We start from the raw sequence: 22,807 nt of genomic DNA, 5'->3' as shown, positions 1-22,807 counted from the left end.
ACGCTATATAAATGAATGAAATGGCATTCACAATACCAAGCTGAACAATCATTACTGTTTTACATAAAAAATCAAAAAATTCTACATTTAAATTCTAAACAACTTATGAATGAGCGTGTGACTGTCTGAGTTGGAAACTAACTGAAATGTGAGTGACTGTGCAAATAAACACATTAACGAGAATAAAATCTAAAAAAAAGTGCATAAACATAGTAATCCTTACATTTGCAGCATACAAAGCCACAAGATAACAGTCTTAATGTCAACTTTCCAGAAAAGAAGAGGTTAATATGAGAAAGAAAGCCGAAGCAAGCAGAGAGCCTCCTTAATTGGGCTCATTCCAGTGGTGAGGGTTATGAGCGACAGCTAAAGCATAACAGAGCCTTTATTTTCATGGCTTGTTGGGGGCCCTCTGTTTGCAGAAAGGGTAACAAACGCTACACAGCAGATGGTCTCATTTTCAAATTCCAACTGGAAAACTCACGACATCATGTAAATGTATTCCAGATAAATGCAGACATTTTATTTTTTCATTTAAAAAAACAATGCATAGAGAATGCTTGGGGATAAATCTGTGTGGCCTTTAGGAATTAAGAAGGAATTTTATCCCACATCCAATTTGGCTGGGCAAAGCTATTTAATTATGTTAGTGTTTAGTTTTAAAACATAGTTGAACAGGCAGTGAGCACTAGGCTGCAAATACTGTAAATCTTGCTTAATATGTTTTTAAAAAAGAGGGAAAACGTTTTTATGGCAGTTTTTTTTTTTTTTGCATATACATTCCTATATGTTATATTAGTTAAAGCTATAGGCACAAAAATGCTAATGACAAATTGAGTAATCCATTTTAAATTAGTGCTTGTAACGCAGAGCAAGTTTATAACTATAGTATTTCAAATGCACACAAAATAAGTGCCTTAAGCAAATCAGAGCATACTTTGCTATTTGATCCTTATAATCAAGTTAACTGTTGTTAGTCTGAGCAGAGGTGGTCTGTAAAATAAAGACATTATGCCACTACGCCAAGCAAGTGGTAAGCGTAACATCACGGAGGTCTTTCTGATGTTTACTGGCCGACACAATTTTCTGGTCCCTAGGTTTAAGAAGCTACACTATGCAATCTCTGGGGAAAACAACTTGGAAAGGAAAAGGACAACTTCCTTTTTTTTTTTTTTTAAGTCAGGGAATGGGTCACATACACGACTGGAGCATAAGTAATCGCACACGTGCTTCACAGGTCGTAGCATTGAAATGCAAACCGCATGTAATGCTGTGCTCTCTTTATCAGCTATATTTTCCAGTTAGCGCATTTCCAGTGAGTTGGTAATTTAATGGTAACTCAATTATCACATTAATGGGTAATATTTCTCTAAAATGTTCCACAAATGCTAACCACATTGCACTGTGTGTCGTTGACTCAGAGATATGATATGTAAATTCCACCTACAAACCAATTTTACTGTAATTATTGGTGTGTCCTTAGATGAGGTACTGTATATTCCAGTGTCAGATTGGTATGTGAATTTTCCCCCATATTCTGCAGTCACACCGGGAACTTTTACTGTGTTTTGTTAGCTGACTAACAGGTTTTACATAAAATCGGCAAGAATTTTAATAGCATACATTCTCTTCTGCTTTAAAGTTTACCATATAACCTTTGTATGTGTATAGGTCTACAGAAACACGTCACTTAACCCTTCACCTCCTAAATAAAGAATGACAAAGAAATCACAACTACTTTTCTGTAAAACTATCACTTATGTACAGACAATAATTACTCATACACATGCTGTGCAAGGACATCAACTGAGAAACTGCTTGAAGCCACGTACCAAGAAAGTAGCTTTGCAGAGAAAAAGTCATGTCAGGGCCTATGCAGGTAGTTTATTGTGCGAGTCCTTAAAACTGAAAAAACACCATTGAATGCAGTTATGTTAATATTAACAAAAGTCATGAAATCTATTACATCTTCCCCTGATCCCCTGTACAGCAGAGCTAAAACTGAGAGAGGGAGGGGCATCACTTGGAGCCAACCGGTGTCCTGCATGCTCATGTACTTAGAAGGAACATTTTGTCAGGAGACAGTAAAGGGATAACCTCATCAGTCTTCTGATGATCCTTCAATGTCCAATCATTGGCTGGAGCCAGGAGTTGACCAGAATGTGTTGCTTAAAGTTAAACTCTGAGCAAAATCCCCTGACTTCTTGCCTCCACCACCGATCTCCCCTAACTAATTGCCAGGTCCAGTCAGCTTGTGTGATCCAGTTTCTGTGTGTCAGCCAACAGCAATTGCAGGGGAGAGGAGGGAGCACTGACAATGGATGGGCCATAGGAGCCTATGGGTGATGTCACTGCTCCCAGGCATTCCAGTCATTGTCAAGCACTTTCTTCTCTCCCCTGCAGCCTCTACTGGCTGACGCATGGGAGATCATGTGACTGGAGTGGCCTGAAAATAAGTGTTTCTTACAGAGGTTAGTCAGCATAGGTATTGGGAGGGAGCATTTTTAAAATTAGTTGGATTAGGTGTAGCCTGGAATTCCACTTTAAGGAGGAGGTGTCCTTCATCAGGTGTCCACTTCACTTCCTGGGTGATGTGGTCGATTTCTCTTGGGTGTCCAGCAGTGAAAGACTTTTGATGAACCAGAAAATGAGACCAGTCTACTAAATTGATTGGCCATGGCCCCTGGAACCCAAAGAGATTTTAATAGCTGACTTGAGGGAGTATAAAAGAGCATCTAAAACCATTTGTGATATATAGCATTCCCAGGTAAGTGCTGCAAGAATGTGCAAGAAGAAAACAACTCCACCATAAGGAATCACTTATGGGCATACTCTCGCCTCTCTATACTGACCCCTACAACAAAAAGGTCAATATAATTTCCTTTCCTTCTCAATCAGCAAGGACTCATGGAGAACCTCAGCAGCTCAGGTGGGTGGATGGATGACCAGGGGTGGACTGACCATTTGGAAACTTGGGCACTGCCCGAGGGCCCGGGGTCAGTAGGGGGCCCCATGAGATGCCCCTGGTACCTTTTTCACAGGCTTTTTTGAGTTTGGGCAAGGACACAGGGGCCCCATGATCCTCTATTGCCCGGGGGCCCCATGAGTTGTCAATCTGCCCCTGTGGATGACTAAGTGTATATTTACATGTTAAAAAACAATAAAAAGAAAAAGCCACTAGCATTTTGCAAGAACAGATATGAGCATATATAGCTATAAAAATTTCTCATCTACAAATGTCAGGGCAGATGACATTTAGGGCCAGATTTAGACCTTGGGGGGGGCCCTGATCACTTAATGTTCACTGAACTCCTCACACACAGAGTTAGTTTACATTCTCAGTGACAGTCACACATTTTCAAAATACAGGACACAACGTGATTGTGAGGTCACAAGTGCACTCAGTCATCGGCTACCTTCCTTAAGAGTGTAAGTGCTATGTTTGGTTTATGTGATACATTTAATAAAAGAAAAGTAATTTTGTTATCATTATATATTTTATATTATTATTTATTTATTTTGTATTATTTTTTTATATCACATTTATTATATTGTTTTATATTATTTTTGTACAGAAGGGGGCCCATTTGTCCCCTCATAAATCCATCACTGATGGCAATGGATTGGATCCATGCCTCGGCTTTATAGTGAAGGTGTTTTCTACTTGAACGTTCTTACAGCACTTACCTGGGAGTGCTATGTTTATCACAAGTTGTATGGGACTACTACATTCATGAGTATATGGAACGTTTGCTCTTTTATTGCTGATGATTGGTTGATTGATTTTTTGTTTTTTTATTAATGGATGATTGCTAAAACTACATAGAACACTAGGTTATAGATATTGGTTATTTCTAACATATACATTATTGCAGATGGCATTTATTCTTTTATATACATTCAAGTTATTTTTTTTCACTTCATGCGTGCAGCTTTAATTACCGTATTTGCCGGCGTATAAGACGACTGGGCATATAAGACGACCCCCTACTTTTCCTGTTAAAATATAGGGTTTGAGCTATACTCGCCGTATAAGACTACCCCTCTTCCAACGCGCCCCATCATTGGTGTCAGTGGGGAGGAGGAATAGTGCCCCATCATTGGTGTCAGTGGGGAGGAGGAATAGTGCCCCATCGTTGGTGTCAGTGGGGAGGAGGAATAGTGCCCCATTGTTGGTGTCAGTGGGGAGGAGGAATAGTGCCCCATCGTTGGTGTCAGTGGGGAGGAGGAATAGTGCCCCATCGTTGGTGTCAGTGGGGAGGAGGAATAGTGCCCCATCATTGGTGTCAGTGGGGGAGGAATAGTGCCCCATCATTGGTATCAGTGGGGAGAAAAGTGCCCCATCATTGGTGTCAGTGGGGGAGGAATAGTGCCCCATCATTGGTGTCAGTGGGGAGGAGGAATAGTGCCCCATCATTGGTGTCAGTGGGGAGGAGGAATAGTGCCCCATCGTTGGTGTCAGTGGGGAGGAGGAATAGTGCCCCATCGTTGGTGTCAGTGGGGGAGGAATAGTGCCCCATCATTGGTGTCAGTGGGGGAGGAATAGTGCCCCATCGTTGGTATCAGTGGGGAGAAAAGTGCCCCATCATTGGTGTCAGTGGGGGAGGAATAGTGCCCCATCATTGGTGTCAGTGGGGAGGAGGAATAGTGCCCCATCGTTGGTGTCAGTGGGGGAGGAACAGTACCTCATCGTTGGTCTCAGTATGGAGGAGGAATAGTGCCCCATCGTTAGTGTCAGTGGGGGAGAGGAGCGGCTGCTCCTTCTTTCAGTTCGGCCGCTTGATTTTCGCGGGCCGTTCGGCTCCGCCTCCTCGCCGGTCATTGGTCGCCTGTGTGCCTTTCCAGTGCTGGTGCCCAATCACCGGTGAGGAGGCGGAGCCGAGCGGGCGGCGGGACCATCGAGTGGCCGAACTGAAAGAAGGAGCAGCCGCGCTTCCTGGACCGGATCGTCGTGGGACCGGGCCCGGAGCCAGGTAAGGTACAGCAGCCCCTCTGCCCACCCCTGTACTTGGTGTCCGTTGGAGGAGGAGGGGGGGCGGCGCCGCCCCTCGAAAAAGTGCCGCCCTGACACCGGCTCGCCGTATACCGGCGTATAAGACGACCCCCGACTTTTCAAAAGATTTTCACGGGTTGAAAAGTCGTCTTATACGCCGGCAAATACGGTATTCACATACTTGTGCGCAGATAATCACGTACACATCTAAAATCATTTAATAAGAAAAACTGAATGGATGAGGGAGGATTAGGAGGGTTATTGTCATACCAGGGGTGGACTTTAAGTGCAGTCAACAAAAGTACAACAGGTTAGCTGTGCTATCTGGCTGGGCTATGTCATTTTTAAGACTAGTTGGACAGAAATTCAAGTCCTTTCATAGACAAACCCTTATATGTTATGAGCCTCCTGTTTTGTTTTTTTTAACACAGAAGAAACTGATTTCAGATGCATAAACAAACTTTATACTTTCCTAGATCAAGTACTCCGACATTTAAATGTACTTTAATACGCGTTTATATGTGTTTAGACAAGTATTTACATGTGTTCAGAGTCTCTAATCTGCCCCTGGATACATAAATTCTATTTTTTCCTAAACATAGTTTAAATGAATGCACCAAAAGGCAAATAGATGCATAGTAAATTATACTATTCAAAATCATTATGTGCACTTACATGCGCTTAGAATGTCCTATACAGTATATGCATATAAATGTATATAGTCTCCAGTCCATAAGAACGCGGATTAAAACAAATCCCACATATGTATTTTAATAGTGTAATTGGCTGTTTGCCAGGACCTATGAAAGATTGACTAGCTAGCTTTTCTTTCTTGTACTGTTGCCTTTTGAATGTAGCTGTAACATGTTAAAGAATGATGGGACTACAGATTATAGATTTACAGCTACTAGATGGTGGCCAATGTTCACTTTTGGTATGGGTATTACAAAGAGGACAAAGTCTCTCTCAGAAAATGAGAAAATGTGCTTCCTAGTTCATCTACCTTTTCTGAAGGTTGTTCCCTATTGCCTGTCACTGGTGCTTTGTGAACTGCTGTGGCCTCCTATGTGCCCTGTTGGCTTCTGGTGGGCTGAGTGAGATCGAGTAGTGAGCTTTCCTCCCAGACTTTCACAGTGACAGAAAAAAACATGGTTTTCTTCTTTTTGGCACCATCATTAAGCTACAAATGAAAGTGTGCCAATGGATGCTATAGTTGTCAAAGGTCTCCACTGCAGGTGGCACTCAATCGAGTGGCACCTCAGCCTGGAGAAGAAGTTCAAGAAGTCCATGCATATGAGCCCTCAGGGCTTGTGCTCACAAATGTCAGCAATGGCTGTATTAATGCTGGTTTTCTTATACTATAAGGCTAGGCATAGATGTGTGCTGAAGGACAGTGGGAAGGTGATGTTATGCCTGCTCACCACCTGTTTTTAGCCCATCTTTGTCAAACAAATGTACCATAACTGTGTGCATTGCACGTAATTATGGGGAGTTTGCAGCATTTCGCTTGAATGGGCCATCTTCGGCAGGCTTGACACTCACCAATCATGATATGTTGGATAGCTGTTGCTGTGGGCATGAAGCAAACCATCAGGACTGCTACATTTGAACACCAACACCTGCTGCCATTGCAGCTCAAGGGGCACAGTTGGGGTGCATTGTAACACCCCCCCAACTGCACATCTAAACTTAGCTCCAATCAGATCTATCTTCATTATACTGAACTGCAGTACTGTAAAAAAAAGAAAGGAAGAATCTGGGTGGCTGCTATGACACTTACACAATTTATACCTTTTTTCATAAGTGAGGCCTTTTCCTCCTAGATTCCTATTTTCAGCATATGTTTATCAGTGCTGCACACAGAGTCCATGCTCACAATCATTGAAAGCCGGGTCTACCCATCTATGACTAGTACTATGTAATGCAGTTCTCGGAAACAGTGCTTTTATAATCCAATATTATTCACTGTCTGCATAGTGACATACAATACACTGTCTCTGGAAAAGCTGCAGTAATATTCAGATGATGCTCATGAGTACAACCTCTAATTGTGCGGAACTCTGTTAAACTAAAATAGGAAGGCTAGGAGCAGTGTGAGGGAGGAGAGGTTATTTTTAAGTGTAGTTTACTATATTTTACACACAGTTATACAAACTATGAGAAGATGTCTGATCAGAAAAAACAGCAGAGTGCACTCCCTGGGATAATAGATTGCACACCTGTGGTATGTATTTAGAGAAGACATTTGCAGAGAGCACAAACTATCTTCTTTTGAAACTGCCTTGTTGGCCTTTTACCAATAACCAGCCGGAAATTCAGCTGTCATTATTATTAATGCCTGATCTACTGTTTTTAAAGAGAAAAAGAGTTTATGGAAAACACACCATTTAAGATGTTAAAATAGTGTATATATATACACACACATACATACATACATACACACACACACATAAACAGTTGTGCTCAAAAGTTTGCATACCCTGGCAGAAATCATGAAGTCTTAGCATTCATATTGACAATATGACTGATCGTGCCAAAAAACTTTTATTTAAGGATAGTAATCATATGAAGCCATTTATTATCACATAGTTGTTTGTTTTTTGTTTTAAAAAGGAGCCAAATCACCCAAATGGCCCTGATCAAAAGTCTACATACCCCGGAATATTGGCTTTGTTACAGACACACAATGTGACATACGCACAAAGTAAAATGGCAATTACAAGTTAATTTCCCACATCTGTGGCTTTTTAAATTACAATTAGTGTCAGTGTATTAATAGTCAATGAGTTTTTAGCTCTCACATGGATGCACTGAGCAGGCTAGATACTGAGCCATGGAGAAAAGAACTGCTAAAAGACCTGCGTAACAAGGTAATGGAGCTTTATAATTATGAAAAATGATATAAAAAGATATCCAAAGCTTTGAATATGCCATTCAGTACTGTTCAAGCATTTATTAAGAAGTGGTAAATTTAGGGATCTCTTGATACAAAGCCAAGGTCAGATAGACCAAGAATGACTTCAGCCACAACTGCCAGATAAGTTTGGGATACAAAGAAAAACCCACAGGTAGTTGTTTCAAGGAGCACAACACAACTATACTTGAACAAAAGTGAGCTACATGGTCGAGTTGCCAGAAAGAAACCTTTACTGCCACAAAAGAGCCCCGTGAGGAGTGTCAAGATGTTGTCAGACATATTGTAACCTGGTAAAGGCTTCTTTCTGGCAACTCATAACACCCTGCACCTTCTACAACCTCCCCATGCCCCTGACTCCAGTTGCACTTACCTCAGTGGGTGATTAGATTTCACTACCCACGCAGCCAATGCAGGGGTCAGGAGATTAAAAGGCCAGCTCTTCTTCCCTTTCTTTTCTTGGGGCTTCTGGGTTGGATCAGAGCGATATTGACTGGTCAAAATGGTCACGTACCAGTTTGTGATCAATCAGCGTGGGTAGTGACAGTTAAAGGATAAGATTACCTTTTATAACATGTTACATGTTACACCCTTATTCAGGGTATAACATGTAACATATTATGAATGGACTGGCCCCCACTCCCCCGCTTTGATAGCTAGGAATCTTCTCTCCTCGTTGGCTGTCAAAATTTAAAAAAAATGTGAATGTGTGGTTCTCTGCCCGTCAAGCCCTGTCACTCAATTACAGTCCTCTGTGCATGAGAAAACTACAAGTCCCAACAGCCTTAGCAGCTGTCAGCTTGTAGTTCTCAATTTACTACCACAGCTTTGTGGTAGTTCACTGATTCTTGCTGTCAGTATATACATCCCGTAGAGACATGCAGATATACTGACAGGTCTGCAGGAGACCTGCATAGCACCAGCGATCTGCTGATCGCTGGTGCAATGCTTTACAGGCTCCCAAAACAAAAAATACTAAATACACATTTTTTTACCTGCAAAAAAGTGTATTTATTATTTTTTGTCTAAAGGTGAACTTATCCTTTAATGGCCCATGGAGGTAATTGCAGCAAAAGTAACTTTACACTTTAAGGTTTCTCAAAATAGGACTGATGCCCCCAAGTACTATATCACAATCAAAATTCAAACTACTTCATCTCCCTTCTATATGAGTTCTGTATAGAAAACTATGTCAATCTTAACACATATACATATAAACCAAAATGGAAAAGCTTTATTTTTGCTATTATTATAAACAAGGTTGTCTCGCATATTTTAAATCAAGGAATGCGCTAAAACCACAAACTATTCCTAATTTAGTGTAGAAACATTAGTGCAAAAGATATATATATCTATTATCAATTAATATCAAAAAATATCAAAATTATGTGCAAAACATAAGTAATTTAAATAATTAAGTTTGTGAATATAAAAAAAACAAAAATGTCCAATTCTGAATTTCTTCAAATGTCCAAATAAATCCTTTCCAAATTCAGGTGCTCTCAAAGAAATTGTGCCAAAATCCACCACCAAAAGTAAAGTTGGGTAACTCACCAGAGCTCCATGCTGATCAATCTCTAGATCAGCAAAAAACGTTTTTTTTTTATTTTTGGTTATATGGAAAAACGCCAGGTGGATTTGTTGGAAGTGTTTAACCCCTTAGGGGTAAAAAATGGGATAAATTTAGAAGAAAATTTTAAGAGTTTGAAACATCTACTTGAAAAACAAATTAAGATTTGGTGGGATATTAATACGTTAGAACTATATTCAAAAGAAAAAATTACACCAAGGAAACTCAGGTGGGATATACCTGCCAATGATGGTTTAGAAGATAAAGAGATTATGGAGGAGTGGTTTGGTTTCTTCAACCATTGTGAAAATAAATTGTTGGAATTAATTATAAAAAGGAGACAATTAAAATTACAAAAGCTTGAAATTAAAATTAAAGAATTAAGAGAGATTATGCTACCATTAGTAGACACAATGGAATATAAAGAAAAATCCAAAACAGTTCAGGAATATATTATGAAAGTGGATACAGATACTAAAAATAAAAAAGTAAAAAAATATAGTAGAGATGTGGATGACTATAAAAACAACAAAGTGTATAAATGGCAAGAAAATTTGAAAAGTTTGGGTAATATGGAGAATGATTCAAGACAATCAACTCCAGAAAAATCTTTGTCCAATAATCTTAGACCCACAGAGAATATACAAAAATCTAGTGTCCCAAACAAAAAACCGATGGTTCAATTCCAACAATCCAATCAAGAGCAATTGAATGTATTGGAAAAATATAATCCCAGTCAGAGACCATACTATGAAGGTAGAGGAAGATTCCAGAGAGGGAATTTTCAATATAGGAGAGCAGGAGGATATAGAGGGAATTGGCCCAGGAGGGGAAATTATCATGGCCTCTCTTTCCTCTATACCTACACCATTGACGTCAATGGTTCCATACCTCTGAAGATGTGCGTGCGCACGTAACGCGTAAGGAGGAGCCTGGACATCGAGACGCTACGCCGCCGGAGCCACGTGGAGGCCCGGCGGCCACTATTCAAAGTGTCAGGGTTAGTTGTCTTGCCGACACATCTTTATGATACCTGCCTGATTTGAATTGGATATCATTATTTTGAATAAAGCTGCCTTTTATTACTTACTTCACTATGGGTGTCCTTCCCTAAAACTCCCTTGAGGAGCTTTTGCTTGCAGAACCTGGTCCCTGGAATTCTACATCTAATCGTGAGAAGGAAGATCTGTTGCTGCATTCACGGAGGATCCACCATTCCTGTAACCAGACCAGCTTTACTTCCTTCTGGATTGAAGATCCTTGAGCTTTAAATGCACACTGCGTTTATGTGTCTTACTTCTGGTGAGTGCGTTTTCCAGCCATTTCCACACGGATCACCAATTTGGAATCCACATCTGTCACTGGATACGTTCATATGACCAGGACTTTTAGTGGACTTTTTTCTGTCATATTGTCACTACTTTAGCGCTGCACTATTTTTATGTTATTGCTTTTAAGTTTATTGGTTGCTTAGAGTGCTTAGCCGCTTTCAGGATTAGCGCTCACTTCTGTTTTTTCCATTTTATCACGACACCTGAATCGGCAAAGTGACAGGTTCTCTTTAAGCTGTAAAAAAAACAGCTCTTAACTCCATGCATATCACTGTTGATAAGTTGATAAGCATATTACATAATACTGACTGAAACTCAACAAAATGGTATTGTCTGTCAGTCTTCAGTGCAACTTATATTTCTCTAAAAAGGATGGAAGCTGTCCTACAAAAAACTCAAATCTTTAATCACCCCAGTGAGGAAGGGAGTATTAACATTATTGTCAGTGTATGGAACACTGTTATGATAGGGTACTGATTATAAACACAAAAAAGGAGCTCGGAGGAAGAGGGACTTGTTCCTCGAAACACATTAGCAGACTTGCACTTACTGCATCACTGCTGCACATACTAAGTGCCAGTTCACATATATGCTGATTGGATGCGGATTGGACCGCATCCAATCCACATGACATGTGAAATAACATTGCTTCCTATGGTGCCTTTTCACATATGTCTGGTGCACTGGCGGTGCGGATTCATTGCGGATTGAAATGAGTCATGTCTGATTTCTGAGCAGTACCTTCTAGTTCAGGTGCGAATTACAAGCTATTGACTTCTATGGGAACCGTTTCTAAACCGCACATGTCAACAGTTGCGAACAAGATAAAATCCTGACCCGAACCTGATCTAAATCTGTCCTGAACCTGACCTGAACCACTGAACAACTACTGTATCAATTAGCTATGAAACTTGAGTATCAAGCAGCACCGTGCCTGTGTGAAGCAGCTCTAAAGAGGTCTTTTAATCACATATCCAGTCTGTGGAGATGAGAAAAGACCCTGATGTTGGGATGTCATGATATGACTGTTATTTTATTCTTTTTGTGAGTATTTTGATAAAGTTTTTACATTTAGGTGCTGTTACAAAAGTGTTGCACTCTATTTTTTCTGATTTTAATATTGCAGATTTCCCTGATCTAATGGAAGCTATAAGGCTGGGAAAGATCACTGGACATTACAAAAATTGGATAAAAATATATGAAAAACGTTTTTTAGCCAAGCATCTCTCGTGCATTCCTCCTAACACTTGAGAGCTTAGAGTGTGTCTATTGTTGTTACTGATTATAACCAGATTATTGTCAAATTTGTGCTATTTTTATTCAGTTTTTTTATTGACCCAAAAAATCCCTATGCTGGCCACACAAGATCAGATTCTGCTTCAGATTTGATCTCACTGATCTCTTAAAGGCGGCCATACATGGACTGAAATTCAGCCAGCTCAGCAGACCAAACGACTTCGGTACTCTGCCGAGTTTTTCCCAAACGTTCAGTGCTGCCAACAACACTGATTCGTGTGTTCTGATGGCGGGGAAGACTCCCTGCTGTCAGAATACAAAGAGAGTTGTGAAATGATATGCTCTAGTTGAAATGAATAATCAGAAGCCATATTTTTAAAAAGGTTCTTCTCTATGGACCACTCACCTCATCATCTTTGTACCAGGAAAGGCTCTCTGCAGTAAGAATAAACCAGTAGTCTTTGGATCCTCCTTTCATAAGACTGATATTGCTTATAGTCAACCAACCCTTCCGAATAACCTGCACAGAAAAAGTACATGAGTAAGTAAAACTTTGAGTTTGCATGTCCAAGTGTAAATCTTACAAAAGTGAGTAATTTTAGGAATTGGTAAATCTAGAGCAGGCATGTCCAAAATCCAGCCCTTGGGCCAATTGCGGCCCATGTTCTGGTTTAATATTGCCCCACAGGTAATTTGGCAATATCTAAAAAGGAGAAAAATATAATATGTGGTACATTTATTGAGGAACATAATGAGAAACACATGATGAAAGTAAACGAAAGGCTTAGGCATATGTGGTGAAAGTGAAGGACATGGCGGCGTCCTCTATGTATAGGCTGTAGTAAGCACTGGAGGAGACTCAGGATGTTCACAGGGAGCCGGCCGGCATGTGTGAGATCCAAAGATGGCGTCCGGAGTCCACCCTGGAGTGCAACGTCAGCTTGATGACATGGGGATGTCCAGCATGCAATGCGATGCATTGCGGAGCATGCGCAAGGCCGATTAAAGGCAAAAGGTATGTTCCCTTCTCAAGCATTGAAGGAAATCAGTGAGAGTAATGTCACTTTTTTTTTTTTAGGGGGAGAAACAAGTGCAGATTCCAAATATATCATGACCAGTATCAGTCGCTCCTTTATCCATTTGTTTTTATTTTTGCCGCAAAATGGTTGGCCCTCAAGCATGTTCACTTCATCAAATCTGGCCCTCTTTGAAAAAAGTTTGGATACCCTTGATCTAGAGTAATGTGCACATCTCAAGTGTTTCTATAATGGCTGAGTTTGGTCCTACCTTCCAAGACTCTTTATTGGTTCTTAAATGTTAGGGGTGGCCTCATTACCCAATAGGGAGGTTCAAAAAGTTGGGCCAAGGCCAACTATTACAAGATAATGGAAATTTGCATGTGACCAGAGGAGTCTATATTATTGGATCTACTGATCACTTTGACATGTTTTCCAAAGAAGTAACCCACAGCTTAAGCACTTTTCCATTATATACTTAGTTTAAATGTTACATTTTTGTACAATGTTAATATAAATCCTGTCCTTTTCCAGCCTTAAGACCTCACTTTATTGTTTAACAGTCTAATGTGAGAGCCTCTAATGACCAATAAAGCCTGGGAACTGGATTCTTGTATAGTAGAAGGGGAAAGAAGTAGTGTGGCTCTAATTTGGGCAAAAGTTAGGACCCTGTATAAAGTGCAGCTTGGATCCAGAGGTCCCCGGTGGTAAGCAGAAACTGACTTAAGAACTATTAAAGGTACAAATAAGCACACAAGGTTGGGCAATAGCATTAGTATACCCATACTACATCTACAAAAATATTTTTCATTCTGTTCAGACCCCCCTGTGATTGAAGCTATACAACAGAGAGAGTGTCATCACCATTTAAAGTCTGCAGCTTCCTGTGTCTCAACTTTACCTCTAGCCTGCTTAATGGACTGCAAATAAAACAGATCATACTAGGGAGACAGAATGACCCTGTGCTTTCTGCATCCTGAACGCCTCCAATGTCTAAAAAAAGATAATAGAACTGTATAAAGCAGTACAGCCTCAATGTTTACAGTACTCTCAGCCTGATTTCTTGTACAGGAGATTATGTAAACTATAAGAATATTCTGATGCCCATCCATCACAAACTCAGATGCCTTTAATTTAACAAAGAATTAATCTGCAATGTCTTTGAGTATGCTTACAATCCCTGTAATTCTGGACAGCCAGATGGACAGTTTTTCAAACACCTGCATCAAATTTATCATTAAAGTGTTACTAAACCCACAACAGTAAAATCAGTCTGTATATGCAGTAAAGCAGGCTTGTTATATTCACTGTGGAACCTAAGGGGTTAATCCCCCACATTATGTAAAAAGGCTGTTTAATCCTGATCCTTCCCTTCTTATACTGTCCCCAATCCATCTGCTGATAGTACAGAGAGCTAGGAGTCACTCTGCGCATACTCAGTTTAGTGTGTATAGCTAGAGAGTTTATTTTTCTTTGGGAGGGTGCATGTGATCAGCACAGAGCCAATCAGCACTGTCCAAGCAGAGGGTCATAAAGCATCATAGGACAGTCAGAGGAGAATGAAAACTCCTCCTACAAGCTTTACACAGTGCTCAGCTGGACACTGATAGAAGTCACAAGACAGCTATATACTGCTGATGAGAAAAGGCAATTAGCAGTTTATATTTATTAAAATAATTGTATTTCCATGTTCTGTGTACTGTGGAAAACCAGATATAGTGAATTCAGGGTCATGGGTTTAGTAACACTTTAAGGCTCTATTCACACTTGTGCGATTCGTCATGCAAATTTGGACATCAAAGTCACATAAGTCGCATCCCATTCTTTTCAATGGCACCCCTTCAAATCAGTGCAACTTAAAGAGGAGCTCCAGTCTCCCCCAAAACAATTTAAATTCAGCAGCTACAAATACTGTAGCTGCTGAATTTTAATATAAGGACACTTATCTGGCCCTGGATCCAGCGATGTCCTCACCCAAGCCGATTCAGCTTTGGATGCAGGTGCTGGCATCTTCACCAACGTAAACCGGCAGTGAAGCCTTGCGGCTTCACAGCTGGCTTCCAACTGTGCATGTGCGAGTCTCTCTGCTCTTTCTGAATGGTCCTGCAGTCTTCTGTGACCCATAAGGCTGCAGCGGAAGGGGGTTCGTTGATGCAATCTAACCAGAAGTGAGGGATCGGGTACCTGTCAAAATCAGGTACCCACTCCTCCCCCTTTAAAAAAAATTTGCCAAATGTAAGGGAGGAAGTGGGGGGCGGAGGAAGAAGAGCAGAACTTCCCCTTTTGGGTGCACAGTTGAAAAGGTGCCTGCACTACTTTGATGTGACTTTTGATATGAATTTGACGCAGAGAGTGTATAGTCGGATCAAAGTCACACTCAAAGTTGCATCAAAGTTGTGCTGGAAATCGTGCGACTTAGAGTGTGAATGGAGTCTAAACATGTAATAGTCTTCACTCAGAACACATGCACACCTGAGTAGTGGACGGGACAAACTGTGTCATAGTACAGTGCTTCTCTTAAGAGACAGAAGACAGAAGGGAATATTTATGACTCAAGCTCTGATCAGACAGAAAATCTGTCATAAAAACATTCAGTGCTCCTGTTTTGCAATGCCTACTGTGTGGCAAAGTTGATCATTTTTTAAAATTAAAGTTTCTCTTTTTTTAAGTTTCCAACTTTTAATTTTTGCATCTGAGTGCTGTTGCTCTCCTTCACATCCATGATAGGGAGATTCCTGTCACTGTTAGTCTTGGTGTGCACCACCACAGTGATAGGAAGTGAGTGAAATTCTCTCCAATTAAAATATTTACAAAAATAAAAGCCTGATGAATGATACAACCCCGTTTCCATTCCATCATAACACAAAAAAAAGAAAAGTTCTAGCTTGAGTTCTATTTTAGGCTCTTTTACATTTCTCTAAAGACACATAATACATTCAAATGGTTACCAAATACTATATGCACTCCTGATAAATAGTGTAAACTGTGTGGGGCATCAAATATTAGAAAGGCAATATATTAATATAGTTTTCTAAGTGTCCTTGCTTCTGCCACTTGAAAGCATTGTAAGACACTTAACATATTTAAAAACATTTTCCGATTGATGGGAACACTTAGTTGTGTGTAGTGGTTCTCTTTGAGGTGGTGGGCTTTCTCTGGGGCTATTACAATTTTTTCATTTCCCTATATGGATAGCAATATACATTAATTACTATTTGTATTTGTTATTTTAAAGTACGCCATCATCAAAACGGTGAGTATGCCTATCATCTACTTCACCATGATGAAGCATGCAAAACCTGTTGACCATCTTTTAGTGTAAATAATGCATACGTGATTTGTGGAACACATACTGTATGCTAAATATGTGATGTACACCATAATTATTTCTTCAATGGGAAAAAAATTTTAAATATGTAAAGTGTCTTCTACTGTATAAATAAATTCAGCTGATTTTGTATTTTGGTTTGCTTTATTAATGAGTTCCAAGGTGCTGCTGTCTAAAGTAAATGTAAATGTTGAAGTATCTGTAACTGAAGGACGACGGTACCTTTGCACATGATGTACTGTAGTTGTCAATGGCCCCTTTATTGATATTTCTGCTGAAAACATTGAAAAAAACATTGTCCTACTCCTGCTTGTATTCACACCAATTGAGAGCAAGAGTGGCCTTGGCAGTGGGAAAGAAAATGAACTAAAGAGCAGACATTGTTTCTGCGAGATAAGAAACCAGCAGGTGTTTCAATCCTCTGATACAAGGTTGACATAACAGTTTTGAGTGGACTTAGCCTCTCGTTTGTAGGATTTGAGAATTACTACATGACTTTTTTGGGCAAGTTTGATCCAGCAATACAGTATGTGCATGGGTAACTAAAACTAGAGGCAAAATGTAAATGAAGATGACCGCTCTATTAGAATGATCCTATCCATCAGATAAACATTAACATAGCTTTTGTTTTGTCTCCTTCAGCCTTATAGCATTAGTGATAGTTAGCCACTGGGCAGTTTTGGATATTGCTGGCATGAATTAAAACAGATCAGGAAGAAGGGAAACATGTGTAGCAGTAACATGGATAGGAGATAATATTGTAGCTGTCAGCAGGGTACAGTTGACAGGATGAATGAAGGATGACACGGTTCCTTCCCGCTACGCTGTACAGGACTGACTTGGGCTGCACACTGTCCTCGCCACAATTCCTGCAGTTTCTACATTATTAGAGTCATAGAAGGAAGTGACTTTGAAAGATTACTTAAACTTGTAAAAACACCCATCTCCCTCCCTTTCCCTGAAGAACAGGTCAACAGGAAAATATGATTTTCTAAAAATGCTCTTGCTATTGTTAAAATAACATAGTTGTGTAACTTTTATCACGGAGCATCTATGGTCACATCAGCAAGCAACTTCTACTATATTCTGGTATTTCACATACAGTAAATACACCTAAGGATCAACACATCTACTCATAGTTTGTTTAGAACCATATGGATTTTGCATAGCAATTTTATAACAACTCAAGAGAATAAATGCTATACTAATAGAATAAATATCCCATATGGAAGAAAAATATATTTGAAATCTATTTTAAAAATATTCTTCCCATATTCAATATATTTCAATATATATACACTGTATATTGAAATGCGTTTTTATTACAAAATGTATGGAAAATATTTTTAAAAATACATTTAAAATATACTAAATGTCTTTAAAAATACAAATCTACATTTTTGGAATGCATTTACAAATATATGTAAAAATATATTTTAAAATGACTTTTTTATATTTAAAAAAATCTGAAGAATATATTTAAAAAATATATATTTAAAAAAATATTTTTCAAATATATTTTGTAATATATAAAAAAATACATTTCAACATGCAGTATATGGTGCACATCAATGTTATATGTAAGTCTTATTATATATTTGTATGATTCTTTTCATATTTATATGACAATTTTAAATTTTAAATGTATGTATATCTTTTTTAGATTTTACTACTTAGCGCCTGACGAAGCGATTGTTGTAGTGAAACATGTTGGGCCATTCTTTTAGTGGCTTAATGTTTCTCACCCCCCCCATAGGACCTTCCTGGTGGTTATAGTATGTCTTATCACTGGTTTTGTTCCATACAATATGGTGGGCTGTGGGACATTGTCTGCGGGGACATTGTAATGATTTATTGTCAAAATAAAGTACAAGTGATTTTACTAATATGTGTTTATGGTTTCTGTGCCTCTAAAGTCCATCTGCACTTCTTCCCCTTGCTCTTTTTCCCCCTTTTTTTTGTCTGGTTAACTAGGACGTTGCACTAGTGTAATATATAATTGGGAGTGACCCAACACCCGAGTACACTCCGATATCCTCCCATATATATATATATATATATATGATATATATATATATATATATATATATATATATATATATATATATATCCCACAGAGATCACACAGCCTGTCTCTCTATCAGGACTTCTTTTATAAACACTCAGTAGATCAGCAGTTTTTGAAATACTTTAGACCATCTGTCTGGCACCAACAACCATGCCATGTTCAAAGTCACTGAAATCCCCTTTCTTCCTCATTCTGATGCTCGGTTTGAACTTCAACAAGTCGCCGCAATGCCTAAATGCATTGAGTAGCTGCCATGTGATTGGCTGATTAGCAATTTGTGTTACCAAGCAATTGAACAGGTATACCTAATAAAGTGGCCAGTCAGTGTATATTATATACATAGCCAAGCCGATTGATGACACATCGCTTCAGTGTTTTTATGAATGGGCTGTCAGTGATGTTGGGCTGTGCTATACACTGTACCAGCCCAACATCGCTGATCATTCATAAATAGTGAAAGCTTACACAACACTGCAGTATTCTGTGATTCATCGGCCGGGCTATGTATATGTACAAGCAGCCGCTGATAGATACACAGAGAGATGCAACTCTGAGTGATCTGTCACTGTTATGAATAAACAATTGGCACTGCTTGCCAATACTCTAGATCAGGGCTTGAAATTTCCACTTGCCTGCTCGCCAATGGCTAGTAGAAATTATGGTGGGGGCGAGTGTGTACCCCAGGGCCGTCTTGCTGAGCAGACTCGGAGCTCAGGCTGGATCTGTCATTGGCACTGGGAGCCTTTAGACTGCTCAATAGCTGAGCGCAGTGAAAGCAAAGCAAGGAGTGTGTGTTGTGCTCTCTGCCTCCCCCTAGAGTGCAGTACCCGGATCTGTGAGTGAACAACGAAGTACTGCAACTTTTTATGGGTGGGGGTACGTGTACATGTGTGTGTGTTTGTGTGTGTATGTGTATGCATATACAATTGTACATGTGCCTGTGTGTATCTGTACATGTGTCTGCGTGTATGTACATGTATGTGTGTGAGTGTACATGTGTCTGTGCGTGTGTATTTCTGTGTATGTACATGTATCTGTGTGTATACATGTGTCTGTATGTGTGTACATGTGTCTCTGTGCGTGTGTGTATATTTCTGTGTGTGTGTGTGTGTGTGTGTATGTGTGTATGTACATGTCTGTGTATGTGTACAGGTGTCTCTGATTTTGTGTATTTGTTGGTGGCGAGTAACTCTAAGGCCTAGCTAGTAGCTCAGGACTTGAAATTTTAAGCCGTGCTGTAGATCATCCAGAACTGTGGCTCTGTGTAATGTATCAGCAGCTGCACGTACACAAACATGGCAGATACTTTACAAAGAGCCAAAGCTTTGAGTAATCGTTTACTATTGTGAATGAACAAGCGGCAGTGATTGTTCACCAATATTAGCAACAGATCACACAGTTTAGAGAAGGGGCAGAGCCCTGTGCTGGCAGAACCCCCCACCCCCTTCCTAGAAATACCCATAATTTGGGCTTCAAAAGGGGATGCAGCTACAGCTATAGAGATGTGTTTACGGAATCAGGGCCAGGGATCAAAACAATACCAAATACTATAATAAAATAAATGTAAAAAGTTTTTTCTTTAAAGTAGAGAGTTATAACTCCTGTCAGAATTTTTTTCGCCATCTGTGTCCCATTGCAGATATTACCTTTCACTTCTTGTCCCATAGCCAGAACAGGAAGTGAAAGGAAATCTCTGCAAATTAGGGGAATTCCTCAGGGGGACCCCCAGGTCACTAGAACTAGTGTCCCCATTGGAAGATTTCCCCACCTTTTGGGGGAAAACCCAAAATTTGGGATTTTCTTTTACTTTCAGTTTCAATGATAATGATGAACAGGACAAACAGGGTGAATCACCCTAACGGGGCACAGACAGCAATAAAAAGGACAAGCATTCTAATCCCTCTCCACTCTATCCAAAACTAAAAAAATAAGTTTTGCCTTTAGTTATTCTTTAACACTGCCTACATATAAAATTACATTATTGCAGTAGTTTATCCATTTAAAAAAAACTTTTTTAAATTCAGCTAGTGTAACTAAACAAATTTGGCATGTCTCAGTCCCACCTGAAATCCCCTCTACAGCAGAACTCAGGCTGAGAGAGGGAGGGTAAGGATTAATGGCCTATACATACAATAAGAAAATCATCCGATTATTTGATCATTATTATAGTGCAGCAAATTCCGACTTCTTGGATGGCAAAAACTGAGGATGCAAACTAGAACATTTTTATCGTAATTGAACACAATATCCAATTTTCATTTAAAGCTTACAATAACCGTACAGAAAAAATCGAATAGAACAAAAAAAGTGCATGATCAGAAGCAAAGAGCGACCCTACACTTCCTCTTCTACTACGCTAGTACATAGCTATGTTTGCCTTTGTCAATACCATTCCAACTACATCATAATACGCACTTTTCTGGAAAACTGGACAATTGGTTGTCCGATTTTCTCAGAGTGTGTCCTAGGCTTAGGAGACAGTCAGGTGTGCTGCATGCACATGGGCTGGCAAGGAACCTGCTGATAGGAGTAAAGAGCAGTGATGAGCTTATCAATCTATTGCTGCATCTTCACGATCTGTGTGTGTATGGAAATAGATGTATAACATTAAAAATCCTTTGGCAGAGTAAACAGTCATCTTACAGCACACATATCATCTGTATACGGAGCTGGTTGTTTGAGGTTCAGATAAAATCCTCCACTCTACAAGAAGTAGTTCCTACTTGTATCAAGTATTGTTATTTAAATGTAGCAAGATTCAGCAGATTTTAAGGCCGGCCAAAGTCTCAGACTTTTCTCCTTTAGCCCCATGGCCTGAAAAAGAGAAATCTATAGATCTCCCATTGTCGGCTATTGTATTCTGACAGCCAGCACCCACCGCTCTCAGAATACCCAAACAGTGGCCGCAGTTTACTGGCTGACAATTTTCCACCCGGGTCCCCACATTTTCACATCGAAAGATGTCAGCCCGAATGGTGCTAACAGGGCCACCCACAGGTGATTTTCAACTGGTTCATCAGAAACCTGACAAAAGTCGCTCTATGTATGGCCAGCTTAAAGTGGTCATAAAGGCCAACGGTTTTTTACCTTCATGCATAGAAAAAACCTTCTGTGTGCAGCTCCTCCCACAGCTCGTCCCTTATACTCATCAGAGTCCCCACTCTATTCAGCGATCTGCACGTGAGCCTTGGGTGTAATAAGTCTCTCATACCTTATTGGCTGAGAAACAGAAGTGGGAGCCATTGATTCTTATTGCTGTCAATCACTGCCAGTGAGACAATGAGGAAAGAGTGGGGGGAGGGGCCAAGCCACAGTTCTGTGTGTCTTATGGACGCATACAGTGGGGCTCGGGAGTGAGCACACACCAGTGCCCCCACAGCAAGCGGCTTGCTATTGAGGGCACTTGTGAAGGGGGAGGAACCGTAGTGCTGGTGGGTGACCCAAGAAGAGAAATGAGGCTGCTCTGTGCAAAATCATTGCACAGCGCAGGTAAGCATGACATTTTTTTTTAAACTAACCATTTTTTTTTAAGCTAACCTTTAGAATCACTGCAACACTGAGCAATGAGAATATCATGTTATGAGAAGTATGAAAAGCAAACCCTGTGGAAATCATGTAGTACATTTGAACACACACAGTTGAGTATAAAAAAAAGAAATCTGTAAGAAAATAAGGAAAAAACTATTGGCGTCTTAATGTCACAATGAATGTGTATCTCACCACACAGAATACACGATTGAGGGCAGTTCGCGGGAGGTCTTCAGATTCCATCGTCTTCATCGAAGTGCTACACAAAATATAAAGCATCCCACTAATTAGTACTTAAACACGCAGAACTAAGCCATGACTTTAGAAAAAGACCACTGACAGAATACTGATGTCTAGAATAATTTATAGCACAGAAGTGATTAATAAAATAAGACCAATGAGGAATGTTACTGGCAGTTCTGATCACTTTTCTAAAACTAAAAGCAATAAATCTTATTAAATCCAAAATTCCACTCCCTCTTAGCTTGAGAAAGTGGCTATGCTCTGGAGCCTGAGCTTACAGAAATGTTTACTACCAGAGCACTCTTTCCTTTTTGTCATTCTGAGACTGATAATGAGACATGTAACATAAAACATATACATATCCCTGGCCAGATACAACTTCAGTCTAACTCTTTTTTCCAGCAGACTTTATTTCATTTATAAATATGAAATCATCCCTGATTCCAATAGTCATATGCTAGATCAGCAAATGTATATGGAATTACCCTGACTAGTGTATCCACTGTTCATTTTACTTAGTCCTTGCTAAAGGCAAACTTTTTTTTCCATTTAGAATAGAGTAAGGGAGGGTTATATCCCG

At 39.8% G+C, this 22,807-nt stretch overlaps 1 protein-coding gene across 1 annotated transcript in view; it reads right to left on the bottom strand.

The window, feature by feature from the left end:
* DNM3 (dynamin 3) overlaps positions 1–22,807 on the bottom strand; it is a 421,129-nt gene that overhangs the window by 306,490 nt on the left and 91,832 nt on the right. Inside the window, exons 15-16 of the mRNA XM_089668875.1 lie at positions 22,177–22,243; positions 12,451–12,564 (exon numbers count right to left, since the gene is read on the bottom strand). Coding sequence (XP_089525001.1) covers positions 12,451–12,564; positions 22,177–22,243 — 181 coding nt within the window. The remainder of the gene's footprint in view (positions 1–12,450; positions 12,565–22,176; positions 22,244–22,807) is intronic.

This window comes from Staurois parvus, unplaced genomic scaffold, assembly GCF_062004578.1.
Source record: "Staurois parvus isolate SC_StPar_1 unplaced genomic scaffold, SC_StPar_1.0 ptg000066l, whole genome shotgun sequence".
In the NCBI taxonomy this organism is placed as follows: Eukaryota; Metazoa; Chordata; class Amphibia; order Anura; family Ranidae; genus Staurois; species Staurois parvus.
Note: the sequence above shows the minus strand (reverse complement) of the source record. Positions and strands in the feature narration are given on the sequence as shown.